General features: G+C 54.9%; 1 protein-coding gene across 12 annotated transcripts in view; it reads left to right on the top strand.

The window, feature by feature from the left end:
• Positions 1-22,722, top strand: part of SAMD11 (sterile alpha motif domain containing 11) — a 114,309-nt gene that overhangs the window by 79,184 nt on the left and 12,403 nt on the right. For all 12 annotated transcript variants that reach the window (XM_027658102.1, XM_027658103.1, XM_027658110.1 and 9 more), the window contains 5 exons: positions 4,247-4,411; positions 8,985-9,135; positions 18,224-18,339; positions 18,670-18,748; positions 19,545-20,260. In XM_027658102.1, coding sequence (XP_027513903.1) covers positions 4,247-4,411; positions 8,985-9,135; positions 18,224-18,339; positions 18,670-18,748; positions 19,545-20,260 — 1,227 coding nt within the window. The remainder of the gene's footprint in view (positions 1-4,246; positions 4,412-8,984; positions 9,136-18,223; positions 18,340-18,669; positions 18,749-19,544; positions 20,261-22,722) is intronic.

Here is a 22,722-nt window from a genome sequence, read left to right as displayed (position 1 = left end):
CTTGGGATTTGGGAACTGCTGCAGTGGAGCAAAGTGTGAGGTTGTGCTGGAGCCCCAGGCTTGGCTGGGACCCAGAGTGCAGTTTGTGATTTAGGAGCGGGAAGGGAAGCAAGGACCAGTTGGAGTTTTGGAGCCTGTGCAGCCTCACGCTGTGCTGCAGTAGGAGCAGGGTCTGCAGCGTTCCCTGGGACACAGCCCTCCTTCTCCTCCAGCCTGGTGGTCCTGTGCCTTGTGCAGGTGCTGCTCCTCCACATCCCACATCCCCTGTGGCAGTGACCGGCTCCAGGCAGGACTCTGCCCCTCTCCACCACATGCTGCCCTGGAAGCAGCTCTTGCTCTCCATCACACAGTGCCCTAGAAGCAGCTTTTGCTCGGGGCACAGCTGTCTTGTCTGGGGAACAGCCTTTTGAAGAGCAGGAGTGACCCCATGGCACAGCTCGTGCTGCCGTGGCCGCGCCTGACAAGGCGAGGAGAACAGAGGCAGCCAAGGAAATCACTCCCGCTCTCCGACTGAGTGAAAAAACACCTGTAGGGCTGGAAACCCTTCCAGCAGGGGAGCAGCCACCTTCCCTTCCCCCTCCCCAGCTCGCAGTGTGCGCTCCAGAGATCAAAAGAGAGCCCTATCTCGGTGGAAACGGGGCCGCGCCGCTGTCAAACAGAGCAGAACGTTCTCGCGTCTAATATGGAAATGGGAGCGGTATCAGAGGCTGGGAGCGAGGGCTGTGCTGGCAGGGCACGGAGGAAGCTTTCTCCTCTCCCCAGGAGACAATTCCCCAAGTGAAACCCTCGCTCTCCCGCGGCAGCAGCGCGCCTGGAGATCTGCTCCCCCCGTACCTCGAGACGCGAAATGAAAACCGAGGAGGGAAAAACGGGCAAAGAGTGTTTTTTTGGTTCCCATTTGAGCCGCTGAAAAATAAATCTGGTAGGAGCCCTCATCGTTTGGGAAGGTTGGAAGCCGGGCTGGACGAAGTGCTGGAAAACACACGTAGGGAACAATATTGTGCTCACCCCCTGGGGCGGGCGATGAGCTCATACGCTGCTCCCTCTGCCATTCTCTTCTCTTTGCTATTGTGGATCATTTAAAACAAAACAAAGTCTTGCTGCGTCTTTGGGTGATGAACTAGACCAGAATTGGAGCTGGACTGCAGCTGAGCAGTTCAGATCCAGCCTCTGTCAGTTTGTCCCTCTCCTTTGGAGGGGAACATCCATATGTTGGTGGCTTTGGCAGCTGTCCAAATAGGCCAAATGAAGGAACAAGGTTTGGCCCCGTTCTTGCTAAAAACTTCACTGCCACACCCCTTCCCCCCAAACCCAGACTGCTGATGTGGTGGGAGTGGGCACAGGCCCCCCCCTGCCCTGGCAAGAGAAGACCCTAAAGCTGCTGACCAAGACTTGGCCTTGAGTTTGCAGTGAAACACGTTTGCAGCAGGTTCCTCGAGCTTTGACTGGGGTTGGATAAAGGGAACCTTGTCCTGTCATGGGTTTGTAGCAAAGGAGAAGGGCTGGATAGGCTGGGTGCTCGTGTTTTGTCTGGAATTGCTTGGAGAGGATGGACCTTACGGAATCCTGTGGGAAGGTTGTGCAGCAGTGACGTGTCCTTTGGGCTGCGTCCTCCAGGAGTTCCCCGTGGCTGTGCCATCAGCGGTGGCAGAGGTGGGCTCCCCTTGGCTTGGGTGAACAGGAGGGGGCTGGCAGAAAGCATGAGGGCCCAGCAGATGCTGCCTTGGCTCTGCCTTCCCCTGGCCCTGCCAGAGTCCATTTCACACCTGGCGGCTGGAGGAGATTTGGCGAGATCAGTCTCCCGCATTACCCCTGGTAATGACAAAAGCAGACAGCAAAGCTTCAGCAAAGCTGGAATTACTGCTGGCTGAGTCATGTGAAATCTTCCAAGTTTTAAGTGTGGAAATCCAGCCTTTCCCTGGGCTCCTCCTTCCTCTCAGCCTTCCCTTGCCACCCCCATTCTCCCTCCCCTCCTTGCACCTGAAATCTGCTCTGCGGCTGATCCGATAGAGTTTATGGTAATTAAGTGTTATTAAATCCCCTCCCCCCCTCCCTTTTCTTCCTCTAATGACACAGCTGTGGGGGGAAAAAAAAAAAAATCAGTGTTTTTCTAAATCAGGTCTGTGGCATGTGGCTTTGCTCCTTAGACCTTTGGTTAAGAGCATCAGAAGGGAACTGAAACCTTGTGCTTCTGCATCCCTGGGGAGGTGGCAGGAGCAGTGAGAGAGCAAAGGAGGATGTGGGAATGTGGCCCCCAGGAGTGACTGGGAGGGAAGGGGACCTGGAAGGGAATTCTGCCCACCACTCCCCTGCTTCCACCAGGGGTGTCTTGCAGGTTTGGGTGCTGGAGGAGGGAGTGGGAGGGACCAGGTATGTCTTGGCTGTTGTCCAGGGCAGCCTCTCATTTTGGGGTCTGGCTTCTAGGGGTGAGGCACACAGGGAACCCAGCTCCTCATCCGAGCCAGCCTGAAGCAGCCTCTGACCCTGTGATTGCACAGGAAGCCAGTGCAATCCCTGAGGTGCAGGTGTCTGTAAGTGGGGTAGAGATCCATGGTTGCAGGTAGAGCCACAAATTGCTGTGCTGGAAGGCTGACCTGAGCTGCAGGGGACTGAGGTCATTTCCTTTCTGCAGAGGAAGAGTGCCTTGGGAGCCAGTGATGCAACCCTTCTGTATTGAAACTTTGTGCAACTCAGACTATTTTTAAAAATAATAATAATATTTATTGTTGCTGTTATTGTTGTTATTCCCTCCTATGTTTTGGGGAGAGAGTGGTTTCATTACAACATGCGAAGGTTTCGTCCATCAAAATCTGAGCCCTGTGTGCTTGGCTGTGCCATGGGTTTGGTGTCAGACAGCACATTCACCTCTCGTTCTGTGCAAGGCAGAAGTGACCCAGTCCCTGAGCTGCTGTGGCAGGGCCACGTTTTACAGCCTCTCTGTCTCTTGGGCTGTTTTTTGTCTGCCATAGACTTATATTTTCTGATAGGCAGCTTAAGGGCCTTTGTCTCACCTGGGAGAGACCCACAGCTCTTTTCCCAGCAGGATGGCCAGTGCCTGTGTGTTCCTCACAGTGCAAAGGGAGTGGCCTGTGCTCAGAGCCACCACCTTGAACTTGGAGCCAGTCTGGCAGCAGAATCACCTGCCGTGGTCCCTGAGGGGACTCTGTCAGTGAAATGAAGGAGCACAAATCTGGGGCACACGGTGGGGTGGTCTTGTCACTCACTGAACACAGTGGTGGTCTTGTGACTGCAGCGTGGGGGGAGCCCATCCCTCCCTCCCCCTCTGCCCGCTCAGATTGTTACTGGGAGTTCCTCTCTGAGTAATGAAAAGGCTTTGCCTGTGGGGAAGATCCGAGATAAAACAGTGTTAGAGCAGCCAAGGCGGAGAGTGGTAATTACTCTGATTTGTGCTTACAGTAAACAGAAAAGCCTCTGTGGTTTTCTCTCCCTGACTGCCAGACCGGGATCCCTCCTGCCCCAGGAGCAGGCAGGGCCTTCCTCAAAGCACCTCCCTCCTCCTGGGCTCTGCAGTCGTTCCGGGAAGATGGATAGGGAGGCATCCTGGGTGTGATTTTAATGGCCTCAGGGTGCTCAGCCACACGTACAGATGTGAAACAACCTGCTCCTGAGACTTCCCCCCCCCCCTCCTAGAGCTGGGCAGGTGGATGTCATCACTGCCAGCATCACCTCCCTGCTCTGGGTGATGAGCATCTCTCACATTTTTGTGTCCTCTGGGTGTTTAGGAAGGTGGGGGGAAAGAGGTGCATGTCTGGCCAGGTAAGAGCTGAAAAAAGAACTCATGTCCCCTGAGATGAAAGGGTGAGAACTTGGTGAACTCTTCCATCCTCCCCATCCCCTCTGCCACGCTGGGGGTACAGAGCTTGCTGGCAATTTTGTGTTATTACCATGCAGTGCTTGGTGCTTTAGGAGGAAGAAGAAAATACAGCTGTTGAGTTTTTTGGGTGATGGGGGCTTTTCTGTGTATAGGTGTAGCCATGTTTGGGGGTTTAGGAGGTTGTTAGGTTGACCACATAAAATAGTACATCTCCAGCACAAGGACAGCTGATTTGGCAGCTTGGTACATCAGGCTCAGTGGGGACACTGGAGAGTTGTGGGAATTTGTGCTAATATCCCTCTAACCCCCTTATCTCTCTCTTTTTGCACTGTCCCTATACTTATGTGATTTTCCACTGTATTTTTCTCTGGGAAAAAAAAAAAAAAAGACCCAAATCTTTCTGCTCTTCAGAAAACTCCCACACGCCTCTGCTGGAGGACTCGGTGACTCAGATGACCCCGGAGGAGCACTACAGACGCATGATGTCAGCACTGAACGAGCATGGCACCTTTGAAGAGCAGCAGCAGCAACGTCTCTACCAGCTGGCCAACAGCATGGCAGTGCCCAGCCACGGAGGTACAGGATCTGCAGAGGGGAGGAGGGGCTCGTGGTGCCTTTCGGGATAACTCTGTAAAGGTTCCTAATCCCCCCTGTGTGCATCTAAGGGGGTTTGATGGGCTGCAGTGCTGTCTGTTTATCATGCAGTGAATACAAGTGGTGCTAAAAAGTGTCCTAGAGGCCCTTTTCTCCCACCATCTCCATGGGGGCATTTCCCCTCAACCATCTGTAAGTGCCAGTTCCTTCTGTAGCTCTCTATGGGGATACGCTTTTCTTTACTGGAATAGATTCACTACAGTATCACTACTGTGTATTTTGCAGTGGTGGTGAGAGGGGTCCTTCTTTTGTTTCAAGAATTTGTGTCAATGTGAATGTTCAGGATCTCTGGTGTAAGGCTTTATTTGGGGTCACAGTGTGGAGCAAGGGGGATGAGCAAGTTGGGATAACACAACAGGGGTGTGAGATGTAGACAGTGGCAGACACTCCTGCCCTGTAGTGATGGAAATGGCAAGAGGATGTTGCTGCCTTCTCCTGGGGGCTGGAGTGGTGCCCAGAGGGGATAAGTGTCCTGCAGTGCTGGGATCTAAGAGGTCCAGTGTGAGTTGAAGGATTGCTGGTATGTTTTCCCTGGGCTGTGGAAGGAGCTGGCTGGATCCAGCATGTCCTGCGCTGTGCCTAAAGGGGGCACCAGGCAGTTACAGGATCTGCCCTGGATCCACTTGGCAGGATGCAGGATCCACGGGTTCCTCAGCCCACCTCACCTTCCCTCGGGTGAGCTGAAACTGCTGCCACTGGCTCAGCTTCACCCTGAGCAAAGCCATGCCTTGTACTGAGTCCCGCGCTGCAGGAGCCAGGGGTGGGGGAAGTAACTCAGCTCTCTGGATCAGGCAAAGCCAGGGAGATGGAAGAGGTGATGCTGTTCCAGTCATGGAAGCAGAGGGTTGAAGCATCACTGAAAAGCAGGGCTGTGCAAGGATCTGTCCCTCTGCTGCTTCCTGCCCGAGGTGTGGAGGGCTCACACTGGGAGCCGGGGGAGGAGCACAAGCAGCATCAGCAAAGCATCCAGCAAGAGCTGGAGGAGAATCTCTGGTCTCTGAGTGTAAATCCCCAGGGCTCCTTGTTAGGTTAATGAAGAGGCTGTCTTCTTTTCCACTCTGTTTGATTTGATTGGCTTCTCTGGGGGCAGGAAGGCGATTCCCTTCGCTGCGGAGTAAGGATTTGCTTATCAGCAAAGGCACGGCACAAACCTGTGCTGAGGCACGACCTGGTGAACATGGCACATGCTCTGTGTGTGGTGTTGAGCTGTCCCAGGCATTTGCAGAGCTGCAGGGCTCCTGCAAACACAGGGATACAGGACCATAGGGCTGGAGTTTCACATGTACATGTGATGAACACAGAGGAGAGGACAGCGTGTAACACTGTGCACAAAAGGGTGACACCCTGATATGCCCAGGTTGGATATTTAACCATGTAATTCTGATCTAGACCATGTAGAATACACATGTAGGCCATGCTGAATACAACAGAGCAAATACACAGCTCAAAATGTGTTGTGTGTATGAGTGTTGTGACAGTCAGTCATGACAAACCACCCAACCTGGCAGTGGATGGCTGCTGGACTCATGGACGTGTCCACCCCACCAGCACGTGCTGCAGAACTTCTCCCCCTTATAACAAGCAGAGTAGCTCATTACATTAAGAGCCTGACGTATTTTTTATGATTATTATTAAATTATCTCAGCAGCATTTGTTAGGTGAGGAGGTCACCCTGGGGTTTTGGGTGGGCAGGGGGAGAAGAGGCGCCTGCACGGACAGACTCGCTCGTGGAACACTGACAAGACAAAACTTGGTGTATTTTTGGGTTGTCTCCACACCACAGGGCCCTGGTTGGGCTATAAATTATTAGTGCCAGTACAAAGCGCAGTTTATCTGCGGGCTCACATGGAGGCACCAATAACATCAATAATTTAAAAAATGTTAATAATTTAGAAATCTTTTTTTTTTTTAATTGCTTTTCAGCCCCCCCCCTCCCTCCTCCGCCCCCGTTCTCCCAGTGGCATTCATCCCACATTCTGAATTCAGTCTGTCTCCGTGCCTGGAACCTCCATCCGCCAGCGTCCCACTGTCAATCAATCTGATTTCCCAACTGTCAGAGTGCAGGATTGTAAATAACAGATCCTGGGGGAGAAGGGGGGGGTCTGGGCAAGGGGGTAGGGGCGCAGGGGAGGGGAGGAGGGGGGAGAAAGCAGCGAGGAGAGGGTGGGTGTGCAGGGGGTTGTTGCGGTCATTCAGGATCAATGCAGCTCCTGGAACTGGCTGCACGCCAGACTTCTAAATTACAGGCGCTGTGGCGATGAGGAGTGACCTGGGTTTTTCAGATAATTAATTTATAAACGTTTCGAGGTGCACGGCCCCTGGCTCGGTGAATTCTCTGGGCCTTTTTACGTGATCCGGTGGGGTTTGGTGTTCCCTACACACCCCTGCAGTTCTGAAGCGTCATTTTAAGGTTTGTCCCCTCAGCTGGGGGTGTGGGGACAGGGACTGTGCATGTGTGACTGTGGCTGGAAATTCAGGCACCGGTGCCCTCCTTACTGCCAGCAAAAACAGCAGCTGTGTGTTTCCACCCCACCACGGGGCTTCAGCCCTGACCGTCACCAAAATGTTGGATGATGTGACTGAGGAAGCTCAGGCTGGGCTAACAGGGTATCTGGGATTTCCAGAACTGAAGGAAAACAGCATGGTGGTATAAAGGAAGGCAAGGAAATTGGGAGTCTATCATCACCAGGGTCGTGCATTGTTCTTATAGTAACCTGGCTTTACAAATCCATTGTGGGAAGAGGATGGACGTGTGGAGGGCTTTGCAATCTCAGTGTGCAAGCTGATCTTGCCCAGGGTGTGTTCACTGAGATAAATCTCCCTCTCCTCCTCTCCCCAGCTGTGTTTTGGTTTCCTTTTGCAGCCTGGTGCTCAGTGAGCACGTGAGGGAGGTCTCCTCCAAGTGTGTGAGTTTCCTGTGTGCCATGTGAATGGCAGCAGAGGTTTTGGTGTGGGATGTAAGTTGTGGGGGGGGTGTTTTTATATAGATACAGGGACTAAGGGACTTTTGATGCTTAACTGGGAGAGGGGAGCACTCTGGAAAAGCCTCTGTCAGTGCGACTGGTATGGGTGTCCATGTCACGAGTCCTTGTTGTTCCCTGAGCAGCAGCGTATCAGCTGTACCTGCATCACCTGCTCCTCCTTGGGGCTTGCTGTGATCCCCTTTAGTGGTGCCTGAGGTGACTGTGGCCGTGCCTGCACTGTCCATCACACAGCCCCTGTGTGGGCAGCTTGTCTGTGCTGACACCCGCCCTGGAGAGACTGTACAGGTGTATAACCTGTCACTGCACACGTGTCACAGGTTGGGTGACACAGGTCACAGGTTCTGCAGTGGTATCAGGGCAGCACAGGTTTATTAGGGGTGCATTTCTGACCTGCAGCTGATGTCTGATGGAAGTGTTGTGCCTAAGGCTGGGAGGGGCCCCTCCTGTACCCCATCCTCCTCTGCCCTGTGGCCAGGCCCTTCCTGTTCCTACAGCAGAGCTGTGCCAGGCAGGTACAGACCCTGCAGGGCCAGCCCTCACCCCTTGCCCAGGTGAGGCCACAGCATCCCCCAGGGTGTGGGTGGCTGACTGAGGGGGGGCACCATGCTTGGGAAAACAGCCCTGGGTGTTCAAACTGCTGCCAGGCCGTCCCTGGGAGCAGGGGTGGGTCCCTGGGCAGGTAAACGACGGGAGTCAGGTGTGGATTTAAGGGGCTACCCGGGGAAGTGGCTCCCCCTGTTCCCTGCGTTCAGCAGCAGCTGGAGCTGCTGGGCTGTGGTTTCGGGGGCGATGCTGTCCCGACCGGGGCAGAGCACACGCGGCAAACGCTGCGGCCCCCGGGGGAGCCCCCATAACCTCGGCAGAGCCCAGCGGGGGCGGAGGGGGCACGGCGGGGCCGGGACCCGGGGCAGGTGCCACCGCGGCTCCACTCGGGACCGACCGGGAGGCTCCGCGCCCGCGGAGAGGGGGCAGACGGCAGTTTGGGGAGATCCTCCCTCTCCTTTTGCTCTCCCCGCATCCATCCATCCCTCCTTCCATCCTTCCCTCCCTTTTCCCCCCTCCTTCCCTCCCTCCTTCCCTCCGGCAGGAAGGCAATTAAACAGCAAATCCACCCCCCCTTCCCTCCCTCCCTCCCTCCCGTAGTTGCACAATTTCCTCCGCTGCCAAACTCCCTCGGCGGCGGAGGCGGATCCCGCCAAGAGCAGCCCGAGCCCGCTCCGCCGTGTGAGTACCGGGGCAGCCCGGGCAGCCTCTCCCGGAGCCCCGGAGCCGCGGGGATGGGCGGCGGGGGGGGGCAGCTGTCGCCCGAGGGGCTGCGGGCACGGCCGGGAGCAGCCCCGGGGCAGCGCTGTCGCCCGCGGGGAGCCCGGAGCATCCCCGGAGCAGCCCCCGCGGCGGGGACGGGAGGGCAGCGGGTGTTTCTGTCCGTCCATCCGCGGGGCTAGGGGGAGGGGGGGGGTGTGCGGGGGTCGATGCCGGGCAAGCAGCTCATCCCTTCCCTCCTGTCCCAGATCTCCTGCGGGCGCGGCAAGAGGTGGCGGCGGCGGCGGCGGCGCGGAACCCCGGCGCGATGGAAGCGCACATCCCCTCGGCCAGCAACTCTTCCAGCCAGCGGAGGAAGCAGGGCCTCCCCCAGCACAGGGACACCCACTTCCCCGAGAGGTACCGCGGGCACGGGTCACCCCCCGCCCCGGGGCGGGGTTTGGTGCGGGGCGGGGGGCACGGGGGGGCTTCGCGCCGGTGGCACCCTCGGGAAAGCCTGGAAAGGCTGGCACGGGTGTCCTGGGGGTGCAGGAGGGGAGGGGAGGGAGTGCCTGGGTCAGGCGTTGGAACGGGCTGCCCCGGGGAGGTGGTGGAGTCACCATCCCTGGAAGTGTTCGAAAAACTTGTGGATGTGGCGCCTCGGGGACGTGGTTTAGTGGTGAACAGGGAGGTGTCTGGTTAATAGTTGGACTCAGCTATCTCAGAGGGCTTTTCCAACCTTAAGGATTCTGTTACCCCCTGCCCAGGGGTTGGGCAGGGTTGGTTTGCCCAGGTGAGGTGTGAGTGTCTCTCCTGGGTGTTGTGCAGGTGCAGAAGTTGGTGGGGGGTGTTCTGTCCCATGCTGGGGTGTCCGTATGGAAAAGGGAGTGCTCGTGCTTGGGCACATGTGCATCCACATCCAGGTGAGTGACTGACTGGCTGAAATGATCCCAATCCTGCCCTGGATCTCCAGGGCCGATGCCACTTCAACCTGTTCTTCGGCCAAGAGCAAGTTTAGGTGTTTAACTTCGCATTTTGCAGCATCCCTGGATGAGGAGAGAGAACAAATGCTCTAGGATGGAGTAGAAAGAGAAGTTTTCTTGTTCACAGAAAGAGGCACAGCTTGCCTTTACCACTGCTAGGAGTGCTGGAAAGCTGATATTCCCCCGCCCTCCCTTCTCCCCCCCCCCCAGGAAATTCTAGCTCGTTTATCTTGCTCTGTGCCACGAGCCATTCCCTCAGCAATCAAGAACTTCAGAGGGAAATTAAATTAAAGCTGCGTGCATTTCTGACAGGGATAGCAGAGGCGGGAAAGGGCCACGGGGATGCAAAGGCTTTGGATATCACGGGACAAGCCGTGAAAGTCTCTGGTATTCAGACTTTTTTTGGCTTTCATGAGGGGGTGGGTGCAGAGCAGGCTGCAGCATCACTTCTGTAGCACGTGTACGTACGTGTTGAGTCCAGAGTTTCCCCCCCTACACACATTTATAGCCTTGGAGATCCTTCTTTTTTATTTGGTTTTTTTCCCCTCCTCGTTTTTCCTTCTCTCCAACCAAGTGCCTTTGCAACGTGTAGGGGCTGGGCAGACCTGGTAAACCTTTTCTCCTGCGGGGTGTACTTTGGCTAACCCGCCTCATAAAACGCAGCCCGATCCGTGCGGGCTGCAGGCAGACCTGTGAGGAATGCAGGGATCCACGGCTTTCAGGGCAGCCAGTCAGCAGGAACGTTCCTCCAGCGCTGTGTGGCCTGGAGAGGTGCCAGGCCAGCCGGAGGCCTGGCTGGAAAGGCATGTACGGGAAGGGTGGAGGCTTCTAACGGGGAGGTGCTGCTCGCAGGAGGGGCAAACCGAAAATGGGTTCGATACGGATCAGACTCCAGGGGTAGTTGCCACGGCCAGGCAGGTGCTGGAGGTAATGGAGCTGGGCTAGGCCAGGAAATTTGGTTGGGGAAAAAGGGGGGAGAAGTTGCTCACTAGCTCGGGGGACAGAGACTGAAGGCCAGGAGTTGACTGTTGGAACAAACCACCGCTTTTCATCTTGATTCCATTCTCCAAGTAGCCCCGTGAGTAGTTGCGCTGGTGTGGGAGTGAAATCCTGGGGAGCCTGAGGAGGGGGAAAGAACACACAGGGGCACAACTGCCTTTGATGTTGAGAGAAACACCGGTGGGACCTTGGAACAGGTCTGCAGGAGTCACTCAGTGTCTCAGTGACCCTTGTTGCTCAGTGACAGTGGTTCTCATCTTGAAAGCAGGTTGTATTTTGGCATTTGGGAAGGCCTTGGAGTGGCTCAGTTGCAAGAGCAGTGTAATGTGGTAAAGTTGTGTGGAGCAAGGATATTTGCACCCACTTTAAAGGACTGGTTATTTGACTGTGAGCAAGACCAGCCTGTGGCTGTGTTGGTGGGCACGAAAGAAAGAAGCTGGTTTTTGTTTTTGTTGGGTTTTGGTTTTTTTTTTTCACTCTGTGGTCTTGTTTCTGTCCAAGAGCCTGCAGGCTGAAATAAGGCTCACAGCAGGTTATCAGCCCTGCTTTTGTTTTCCCCCAGTGCTCCCAGCTCCGACTGTGTGTCCAGGACCTGCTCTTATTCCTGGGCAAAGTCATTCTCCAAGGAGCTTTGAGACAAACTATGTTGAAACATCCCCATGGTGGGCCTGGCTTGGCAGATCCTGTGCTCCCTTCCTCTGCCATCCCAAGACATGGCAAGACCAGGCTGTCTGTGTTTTCTGCAGCCATCTGCTCCCCCAGGGAGGGTGTGGTGGGGTCCTGTGTGGCCAACCTCCTCAGCCAGGCTCTTAGGTGTAATAATCCTTGGTTAGCAGAGCTGGAGAAACCTGCTGGGAAATGGGAAGCTACAGCTGTCCCCATGGTCATGACTTGCTAAGTCTGCTTGGTGTGGTTTGTGGATGGCCCCATCCCTTGAAGTGTCCAAGGCCAAGCTGGGTGGAGCTCTGAGCAACCTGCTCTAATGCATGGGAAGGTGTCCCTGCCCGTGGCAGGGGATTGGAACCAGGTGATTTTTAAGGTCCCTTCCAACCCAAACCATTCTATGATTAGTGCACAGTGTCGTTGCTTCTCCCCAGAGCTCTGCAGCCACCTGAGTATCACTGAGGGTCCACTTGCATCCCTCTGCTCCCACTCAGAAGTGACCTGTTTGGAGCTGTCCTGTGCAAATTGTTCCTGGCTGTTTAGCCAAAACACCAGAGGTGGTTTGGGGAGTACCAGGAGAAGCTGTGGCCGTGTGTTGTAAAGCAGTAAAGTTCTGTGTGGGGTAATTTCTCCCTTCCATTCCCTGTTACCCTTGGGTTTTGTACTTGGCTGCCATGGTCTTTGTCAACAGGGTAAATCACAGCAGCCTCTGTGCACCTTTGTTATGAAGGTACAGAATTTTCCAGAGGTTCAGGTGGGCACTGACAGAGGAGGAGGCAGTGGAGGGAGCTGCTTCAGGTTCGTAGGCAAACTGTAGGTAGATTTACAGCATCTCCTTTCCCAGGAGCAGAAGTAATAACACATGATGCAGGGGGATGTGAACTGTTTGGCATGGTGTTAAAATTCCATTTCAGCTTCCTATTGGGAGATCTGTGGGGATCAGGTCAGCTCTCAGGTGCAGCAGCTTTGTGGGTAAGAATAATTAGTCGCTTCAACCATTATGTGTGGCAAAGCAAAGGGGCTGAAACCCACAGCGGTGACCCAGTTTTATTTATCAGGGCAGCGCTGATGTTTTTGCAAAGACAGGAATGCAGAGAACTTGCTTGATAATGAGAACTACACCATACAGTTTTCCTGTTTCCAGGGGTGAGGGTGGGTCTGAGACAGGGAACAATTGGGAAGATGGGTGTGTTCAGACATTCATCAACTAATTATCACCCGTTTTTGCTGGTCAGAAACAGGCTGGAAGGTTTAATGACACTAAGGACAAGGCAGGCAGGTGAGTAGTGGCTTTGAGGGGATGATACACTCATGTACACACAAACACGTGGATATGGATTTTCTTGGACCAGGCTCCAAGGTCCCTTTAGTGACATGGGGGCCCTTTCACCTCTTTGGTCCATCTGTTGGAAAGAGTCAGTAAAACTGAGACATTTTGCCAAAAGTAGACTAAAGCCACAGGCTGGAGAATCCACTTGGTTTCATGGTTTTGGTTTCCTAGATCCTTCCTCCGTTGATTCGGGCTCGGATTACGGAGTGCCAGGGCCTGGTGGTTTGTTTGAGAGGATTGTTGAGTTCGGCTTTATAAAAAGACTTGGAAGAGGAAAGGGCACAACTAAAAGGTGCCACTGAAACTGCTCCAGCCTGGAGCACTTCCCATCTCCAAACATCCTGCAAAAATGGCAGATGTCTGTGCCCTGCAGAGTTTTCTTGGATCCCACCCCCTGGATCCTGCCTCCAGGCTTTGTTGGCAGCGTGCTTGGTTTTGCTGGGGTCGTTTAGCCTGGCATGTTCTCACCCAAGGTGTTCATCTCTCTGCTTCTCTCCGAGCAGGCTGGTGTACCTGGAGCCTGGGGAACAACTTGTGTTCTCCCACCTTCAGGAAAACCTTTCATGCCCCCTGCAAACAGAAGGGACTGGCCGGGAGGTCGGGCGAGGTTGGCTGAGCTGATGGACAGTGTGACCAGTGGGGTGAAGCTTGTTGGCTGAATATGAAGCATCAGTTCTGTGTTAGGAGTTGTGAGGAGCTTGTTCTCGTGCCTGCAGTGTGTAGTGTGGAGGGCTGGGGGGGAGGCCTGCCCCTCTCTCGGGAGGGGAGAAGGTAGAGCCTGGTCAGAGGAGGGGCAGGACTTGAGGCAGGTCCTTGGTACAAGCCCTCAGCTGGCTCTGGGGCTGTCTGCAACCAGCATTAGGGACACAGTTCATCCTCCAGGACCACAGGCAGTTCCAGGGGAAGGCAGGAGGAATGCCAAGGAACAAGAAACTGCCTGCCTGAGATGCCATCAGCATCCTCATCTCCGGGGTCCTGGGAAGCTGAGCCCTTTGGCTGGAGTGTTCTGGGAATGGGAGCCACAGAGTCTGAGAGAGGCTCTCATTGCCCTTCCCTTGCGGAGCTGACAGACATTGTGCATCAGCCAGAGGCTTTCTCTGAGCAGAGATGTGCCCAAAATACCCAGCAAGGATTTTTGGATGGAGTTCTTTCCATCTGCTGTTGCTGCAATTTGTTCTTTCACCACCTAATTCCTCCCCCCTGTTTTTTTGGAGGCTTTCCTTTTCACTCCTGGCTCCTTGGGCACATCCTCCTGTGCTCTCTGGGCGCTGTCTCTCTCCTCCTCTTACCCACCCCAGCCTTGCATCCCCCTCTCTGCTCTGAATATTCTGATTTTCTGATTTTTGCACTGGAGGGATCCTCAGCAGATCCCAGCTGGCTGAATGTTATGCAGAGCAAAGGCCAAAGAGCTTGACCCGATTTAACTAATTTGGTTTTAGCACCAGTTTGGATTTTGAGGGAGCGATTTCCCTGGGCACCACAAACCAGGCCCATCTCTCTGTGTCCAGACTCGTTGCTGCCCTAGAAGGGCAGCTCCAGTGCATGTCTTTTCCTGCCTGGAAATCCCAAACACCATTTTTAGAAAGCCCTTTCATTTTATTTATTTTCCCTTCCTGGCACAGTGTCTGGGGATGGCAGAGCAGCGAGGAGCTGTGTGCTGCCTGCCTATTACCTCGGGTTTAAAGTGTCTCTTCCTATCAAATGCAGAGCAGGAGAAAGCAGAGCTTTCATGCATTCTTTTTTTTTTTTTTTTTTCCCCCTTCTTCCATCCGTTCTAAATTTATTTCCATGCCTTGCCGGTTTCAATCTGCATTTCCTGACCCTCTCACATCTCCAGTCACAGCCTGTGCTCCGAGCCTTCCCTTGGATCTTGGATTGAAGTCGGGGGGGGGGGGGAGCATTGCTCTGGGCTGGGGAGGATATGATGGGGTTAAAGTGAAAGGCTTGGTTTTAACAGTATAATGTGTAACCCCATAATGACTTTAAATATTGATTATTTGAAGGCCATTAGTGCTTATTGTTAAAGAAAAGTCAATACTTTTTAAGCCTTGTGAACCATTTGTCTCCTGTTAAAGGACATATCAAATTTAGCAGCATGCAGTGCAAATCCCCTAATACCCTGCTCACAAGCCTCCAGCTGGCATATTAGGGGGGAAAAAAAGAAAAGGGGGTGGGGGGAGGAATATGCAGTAACACAGAACTGCTCTCTGCAAGGTAAGGACAAGGCTTATCAGATGTAATTGCCAGGGGCTAAATTCAGGTTCTCAGAATATGGGGCTGTAATTCTGCCCTTTGAGTGGCGGAGGAAGAGGAGGAAGGAATTTAATGGGGGAGTTGAAGGCTGGTACATACCTGGGAAAGGATGCAAGGATTAGTGTTGTGGTGCATGTCTGTCTAAAAGCACAGCAGCCTTTGTTAAAGTCTCTGGGGCTTTTTACTCCGAGGTTGCCAGTTCTTTTCCAAGCTGGCTTGGAAGCAATTGGCTGTATCTGCACCAGGCAGCCTGGGAGGGCTTCCCAGCTCCGTGCCAGGACACGACCTGGTGGTACTGCCTCCCTCCTGTGCCAGGTTTCCATGCCAAATACCAGGCAGATGGGCTGGGAGGGAGCAGTGGCAGGCTCCAACAGGTTCTGTGTCCAGAGGGTTGGGTTTGTGGGATGGCAGGAAGCGTCTGTCCACGGTCTCACATGGAGGTAAGATGCTCCTCAGGGCTCTGCAGCAGGAGCTGTGGAGCATCAGGATGCCTGCAGGGAGAAGAGTCCCTCGTTCCCTAAATATTTATGAGCATTCCTGCTCGCTTTTTGAGCTCTCTGCTGCTGGGGATTGACGCTGAGTGTCAGGGGACAGCAGGAGGGGTGCAATGACCCCTTCGTGTTGGGCCATCTGCAGCCTCCCTTCTCTGACTTCAGGCCAGGCTCCAGGGGTGTGGTGTGGGACCTCGGGCTGCTCCTGTTCCTTTGGCCTCACCAGCAGTGCTTCCCTGTGCGTGTGTTTGGTGGGGAGCTCCAGGGCTGCTGAGAGGACAGCGCCTGGGTCTCCGTGTGCTGCTGTGTCAGGCAGGCACAGTGACAGCGTCTGTGAATGCGCCTCCCTGAATTTTCCAAGCCTTTGGACTCATCCCCAGCGTGTGTTGGTGTGTGTGGAACAGAGGCAGCACCTGACTTCTCAGTCTGAAGTCGCTCCTGCTGTGCTCAGCCCCGTTCCTGCCGCTGGGATTGGGGCCGGGAGCGTTGTCCCTTTGCTGCATCCCCTTCCCCAGCCAGGCACCCCTCAGTGGCCAGCCCAAACCAGGAGCTGATCCCAGGCCCCAGAAGGCAGGGAAGCTCCGAGGAGAGGACAGAGGGAACGAACTGCAGAGTCTTGAGCAGATGCGAATTCCTTAGGGATCAAAGTTATGCCCATTAGCACAACATTAAACCATAAAAATAACCTGATAAACACCGGGCTGCCACCGAAGGGAGAACCTTCTATTTTCCAGTGCCCACTCCTTATCCCCATCAAACACTCCGCTTTCCTGGGCACAGATTCTGTGTTCTTGGCCAAAATCAAGAAGCTACTTTGTTTTTAAAGTCCCTTGTGGGCCGCCAGCACCTGGGGCTTCGGGACCTCCTGCAGGATCCCCCTTTCCCGCACTATGGACCAGGCGAGGCTGCTCGCCCCGGCCACGGAACGGTTAAAAAAAAAAAAAAAAAAAAAAGCGACTTGATTTCCCTAAATTGCTTCTTATAAAACGAACAGCACGTCTGCCCGGGCTCGTCTCCCCGTGATTACAGCTAATTACGATCGAGCGGACACCTCGGAGCCCCCGTCACGCCGCTTTAATTGTCCGTTATTCATCTGCGGGGCTGTCCGGGGTGGCAAAAGCACTTGGCAGCCGCGGCGACCGGGGGGCCTCGGCTAATTGTGAGGCCTCGGGGATTAGGGCAGGTGATTACACACTTCATGGTGTAATTACATAAGCATCGCTTGGCTGCTGCCCCGGCTCGGAGCCGAAGGTCACGCGCTGCGTTACCTGAGATTAATTGGAGCTGCCAGCGGAGTGCGAGGTGCTGGCGGAGCGGTTATACGATTAGCATTAACATTTCAACAGCGACCGATCGATCCGTGGCTCTCCTCCAGACACAGCGAGCTGTGCAATTAGTTTAGAGGAGAGCTAGGGGAGGGAAGGAGGAGGAGGAGGAGGAGGAGGGGGGAAGGAGAGCCGCGGAGGCAGACAGGGGAAGGGAGAAGGGGGAGGCAGAAGATGGGGTGAGCGAGAAGGAGGAATTTTGGATGGGGGGGATCTCAGCCGTGGGATCAGCGTTTTGTAGTGGCTGGTGCATAGAGTGGGGATAAAACCACTCTGGGAAGATCTCTTCTTGCCCACCTCGCCCCCAAAGAGTCCTTATCTGGCTTTTCACGGTGTTGATCCCCCCCCCCCCCCACACCGCATGGGACAGCTGGGGGTCCTCATCCCACCCTCCCGTGTCATCCCCCCCTCTGAAATGGGCAGCGTGGTTGTGCGTATGGTCTGTTTGATGCAAAGTCACAGGCACCTTCTGGCCCCCTTTCTCGTGCCCTCCAGTCTCTCCCGAAGCAGATTTTACAGGGAGATACCGTAAAATGAAAATAAACGGCACAGCACTTGGCTTTGCCTCTGGATGCCCTGGTGAAGGTAATAATGTTGTAAGTGGCCATCAAAAGGAATTAAGAGACGTGCAGCCGGAAAGCAGATTTGCTTGCAGGCTCCCAGGGCAGATTTGACTAATGGAAGAGACCTTGGCTCTTATTCCCTTCCTGCCTGTTTTTTTTTCTTTTTTTTTTTTTTGTTTGCCTTTCCCTCCTGCTGCAAGCAAGTGCTACCTGCCTTGCTTCCAGGCATTGTCCCCTTCCCACCCCTCAAACCTGCCTCCTCCAGCTGACTTAACTACCTGGCAATCTGCTCTGCCTATTCTGTCCAGCATCACCCACCCCTTTTCTAGCAGGACACCTTCCCGCTGGCCCCGTGGCACTTTCACATCCCTCTCTCCATCTCTCCTGTCTGTGTCTTTCTCTGCCTGACTCTCAGCTCTTCTCTCCAGAATTAAAGACCAACCCCTTGTCCCAGCTAGGACAGGGATTTTCTGCAAGGCGTGCTGGTGTTTCCTACAGATTTTTCCGGAACCCCTCTCCAGCTCCCAAAACACAAAATACCTTTTCAGTTGTCGGTAGATGAGATAGAAACCCAGGCTTGATAAGGGGAGAGGCAGATGCAGAATCTTCAGCCGTGCCTTTGCTAGCCCTGGGCAGCCAAAATCCCTTTCAGCCCAGCTGAAAGACCACAGAGGCAAAGGTGGGAAGTATGTGTGACCTGTGGAGTCCTGTCTGCTTTCTTCCCCTTTTGATTCTGCTTCTTTTGGTTTCTTTCTCTGCATTTTAGGAGCTCTGTGTATCAGAATTAGCCTCTGGCTCAGAATGCAGGTCACCTGCAGCCAGGATGTTCTTCCCTGAGCCGGGGCCCTTTTGGATGGGGCCTCCAGATTTTTAATGTGAATTTCTTTTCTGATTTCTGCAGGGAGATCTCCCACCCACCACCTCTGCTCTCGCCCCAGAACGCTCCCCACATTGCCCTGGGGCCCCACTTGAGACCTCCCTTCCTCGGGGTGCCTTCGGCGCTGTGCCAGACGCCAGGTGAGTGCACAGGTAATGCTTGTGGGCAGCCAGGGCGGGCTGAGACAAACTGTCCTTCACCCAAACAGCCCAGACACGCTTTCTGTGTCTCCCCCTGACTGCTGTGCCGACTTCACCCTGGTTTTGCAGCAATAGCAGCAGTTGCCTTGGCTCCTCTTTCCTTTAGTCCTCACCAGCCTCCCTGGTGTTTCAACCCGTGGGCTCTAGAGCAGGAAGCAGCACTCAGTTGCCCTTTTCTTTCTGAGCTAGCCCTCTGGAGAGCTGGCCTGAGGTAGCAAAGAGTCAGTGCTGAGATGAGTGAGCCCACGGTGCTGTTCTCCCTGTCCCCAGGTTACGGGTTCCTCCAGCCGGCACAAGCGGAGATGTTTGCACGGCAGCAGGAGATGCTACGAAAGCAAAACCTGGCCAGGTAAGAGTGGGAGAGGGATGGATTTTTCCTTCCCTTTTCCAGCAGCAGGCAGAGTAAGGTGGGGTGCTGTATGGGGTGAGGTGTGCCTGGGTGGCAGAGCAGTGTCCAACTGAGACCAGTGGAAACAGCGTGTGGGTGTGGAGGGAACACTTTGATGAGTACAAATCCCACCTGAGCAACTGGAGCACAGATAAAGTGGGACTGACACACAAAATCCTCCCAGAAGGAAGAAAAAGCATGTTCATCCTGTGATTTTGGATCTTGTCCCATGGAATGCACCATTAATGGCATAAGGCAAAACCAAATATTCTCTTCACAAACAAGATTGGCAGCATCACGTTATTTAACACGACATTAAGCCCAACCCAAGACATGAAAGTAGCAAGTCCTAATACAGGTCATTGCTGCACTGTGATGATCCCACATTGTAGAGGAAAGTCCAAGCAAAAAGTCTGGCACTCTGTGACAGGACATTTAAAAATAACTCCATTCGGAAAGGGATCTGGTTTGGAACATTTTCGCACTTACTGCACATTTGTTCACTAGATCAGAACCTGCAGTGGAGGGAGGAAAAATTACCAGAAGAAAAATTCACACAGTCACAAGAATGTTAATATTTGCTCTGAAAGATCCCCTAGCCCTGTCCCAAACTGCTCCACTGCCCACCCCACCTGCACTGTGGTTTTCTTAGCACTGAGGGCACCCCTAAATGACGTGGCTGAGGCGAACCAGCAAGGTGGCCCAGTGAGGACGGGGGTAGTTACTGCCAACATTCCCTGTGCCTCTCCCCACCCAGGCTGGAGATGTCGGCCGAGATCATCCGCCAGAAGGAGCTGGAGAACCTCCACCGCCAGAGGCTGCTGGCCGGCGACCCCCTGAGCCTGCACCCGGGGCTGCCCCCGGACCACCCGGCCCTGCGCAACGTGCACGACATCCCCGAGGGCCACCCGCTGCGGGAGGAGCTGTCCCGGCGGAACGCCATGCTGGTGCTGCGGCACAACAACACCCCGCTGCTGTCCCTCAACCCCGCCGTGCCCGGCGCCAGCTCCTCCACGCCGCCCAAGGAGCAGCCCCGGCGGGGCAGCCGGAAAACCGCGGGGCAGCACCGCGCCGAGCCGCAGGGCGTGGGCGAGGCCAAGGAGCCGGCGGAGCCGCGGGCGCGGGACGGGGCCCCGGACTGTAACGACGAGGAGATGAAGGACTCGGAGAGCGACGCGGACGTGAGCGACGAGAAGCCCGAGAGCCTGAAGGCCGAGGGCGGCGGCGGCTCGGCCGCGGAGCTCAAGGAGTGCAAGGAGGCGGGCAAGGCGTGCGAGGGGGCCAAGGAGATGGGCGAGGCGGGCGCTGCCCAGAATGCCCCCTGCAGCTCCTCGAGCGCAGAGTCCCCCAGCCACCTGCTCGGCCCGGGCATCAACAAGGCCGAGGTGAAGTACCTCCCGCCGGCCTCCATCCCGCCGCCTCAGCCGCTGCCCTTCGGGTTCCCCTACACCATGAGCCCCTACTTCCATGCAGGTGAGTGCTCAAGGGACATGTTTTGTGGTGCTAAAAGCAGGGCTATTCCACCCACCCCTCATTCCACAGTGTGGTTCATAGAATCATAGAATCAACCTGGTTGGAAGGGACCTCCGAGATCATCAAGTCCAACCCTTGATCCACTACCGCTGCGGTTACTAGACCATGGCACTAAGTGCCACATCCAGTCTCTTTTTAAAAATCTCCAGGGATGGAGAATCCACTACTTCCCTGGGCAGCCCATTCCAATGGCTGATCACCCTCTCTGGAAAGAAATTCTTTCTAATATTTAACCTAAACCTCCCCTGGCACAACTTGAGACCGAGCCCTCTTGTCTTGCTGATGGTTGCCTGGGAAAAGAGATCAACCCCCACCTGGCTACAACCTCCTTTCAGGTAGTTGCTTTCTCAACTTTCTGTCGTTTTTTTCAAAAGGAAACTTTTTTTTCCCTGTTAAATGTTGGAGTGGGATCCCTGGGGAGGTGGTGGGAGTGCCCATCCTTAAAGCTGTTCAAGGAATGTGGCACTCAGTGCTCTGGTCTGGTTGACAAGGTAGGGATTGGTCAGAGGTTGGACTTGACGGTCTTGGAGGTCTTCTCCAACCTCAGTGATTCCGTGCTTCTCTGCAAGGAACCAAAAACCTTCTTTTAATTAATATGAAGGACTCTGTTTGCAGTGAAGCAAATCAAGGGCCATAAAGAGGGGCCAGCAGGGACAGAGTGAGTCCCGAGCACATGAGAAGGGAAATCCCCAAAATGATGGCCTGAGGGATCTTGCAGTTGCTTGGGCCTCCTTTGGCACCTTGGACAGACACCAGTAAATTACAGAGAGCTTCAGGGAGAGGCAGCAAGTTATTAATGGCTGCAGGGTGCTGTCAGAGTAACCACTGCTGGGCCCCTTTTCCAGGGCAGAGGTGGATGGGTTCCTTCCCCTGCCTGTGGTGTATTACTCAGTGTCACAGGCACTGGGAGAGCCGGATTGGTGCCTGTTGGGTGGGACAGGCAGGCAGGGAAGTCACTGTGGTCCCCAGTGGCACAGTCCCTCGGGCAGCAAAGGCACGGCTGGAGCAGGGTGGTGCAAAGTGGGGTCTCAAAGCCTGGCAGCTGGGCAGGGCAGGGTGGCATCCCCGCCAGCCTAGCCAGGAGCCAAAATCTGCCTCAGCTAATTACTTGACTGAGCGATTAGCAGGCGGTGGGACCTCCTGCCTCACGGAGGAGGGGGGGAGAGGGGGGGACGTGGTGTGTGGGTCGCCGAGGCTGCCTGAGCGGCCGTGGCTGCGGCCGTGGCTGCCCATCACTCATTAGAGCTGCCTCCCAACCAGGAGGGAGGAAGCGATTTTTTCTGTGACAGGCAGGTGGCCAAGATGATAAATATTCCTGCTGCCTTGGGCTGCTGAGGCTTCCTCGCAGGAGCCTTTTTCTCCCGGCCATTAAAAAGGGGAAAGGCGCAGCTCCGCGGTGCTCGTGGCTTGTGTGAGGCTCTGCAGGGAGGCCTGGGATGTGGATGGGTTTCCTCCCTCCCCCAGCAATGTGTGAGTTACTGTAATAGGCCATTTATTATTATCACTTCGAATTTATATCACCATCGTGTCTTGGGGCCCCGGCACAGATCAGGGCTGTGTTTCACTGCCCGGTTTTTCAGGCAGTTCTGATTTGTGGAGCCTGTTCCAGGGCTGTAGGTCTTTTCCTGAGGGCTCTTTGGCTTCTGGCTGGCTTCACACGGTGCTGGGGCTGTTAATCCTGCCTGCCTGCGGGGTTTAGGCCCCGTTGTGCTCAGCTCCATAGCAAAACCTCTCACCTGAAAAACCTTGGGAAGACAGGGCGGCTTGTTCAATGCAGCACCATGGGTCGATGGGGGAGCTGGGAGTCCAGCAACTGAAATATTGAGGGTTTGTATCGATCCAAGAGCTGCAGCGATCCCGGGCTGTGCTGGGGTAACGTGTGTCGGTGGAAAAATGTGTTCCTGTGGCCCTTGGGGAGCACAGAGCACCTGAGGACAGACAGACTGAACTGAGCTCACCTCTCCCTGGTGCCAGACAATCCCTGTAACCCTGTTCTGCACAAAGACTGCTCTTTAGGCCTGGAGGGATGTGATGATGTGCCCTACCCCGGAGACTGGAATGATAAAGTGGCCACCTAACCGAGGCAGGTAATGTGGCAGGCCAAGGGGAAGAGCTGAGAGGGAGGAGAGGAGAGGGGAGAAGCATCCAGCTGAAAAGGACCCCTGAGTTTCAGGCAGTTCCTCTGGTCTTCCAGCAAAGGGAGGCTCCCCTGGAGGCAGAGAGCTGTTTTCTGTCCCTGCTGGGAAGCATATCGATGAGGCAGCCAGAGCCGGGTCGATTCCCTGGGCTGCCTTCTGGGGATCTGGCAGCTGCTCGATGACCTCATCTCGTCAAGGTTTCAGCAGCCTTGCTCTCCTCCTCCTCCTCCTCCTCCTCCTCCTCCTCCTCCTCCTCCTCCTCCT

Source organism: Corapipo altera, unplaced genomic scaffold (genome assembly GCF_003945725.1).
Source record: "Corapipo altera isolate COAL_440 unplaced genomic scaffold, ASM394572v1 301, whole genome shotgun sequence".
Taxonomy (NCBI): domain Eukaryota; kingdom Metazoa; phylum Chordata; class Aves; order Passeriformes; family Pipridae; genus Corapipo; species Corapipo altera.
Note: the sequence above shows the minus strand (reverse complement) of the source record. Positions and strands in the feature narration are given on the sequence as shown.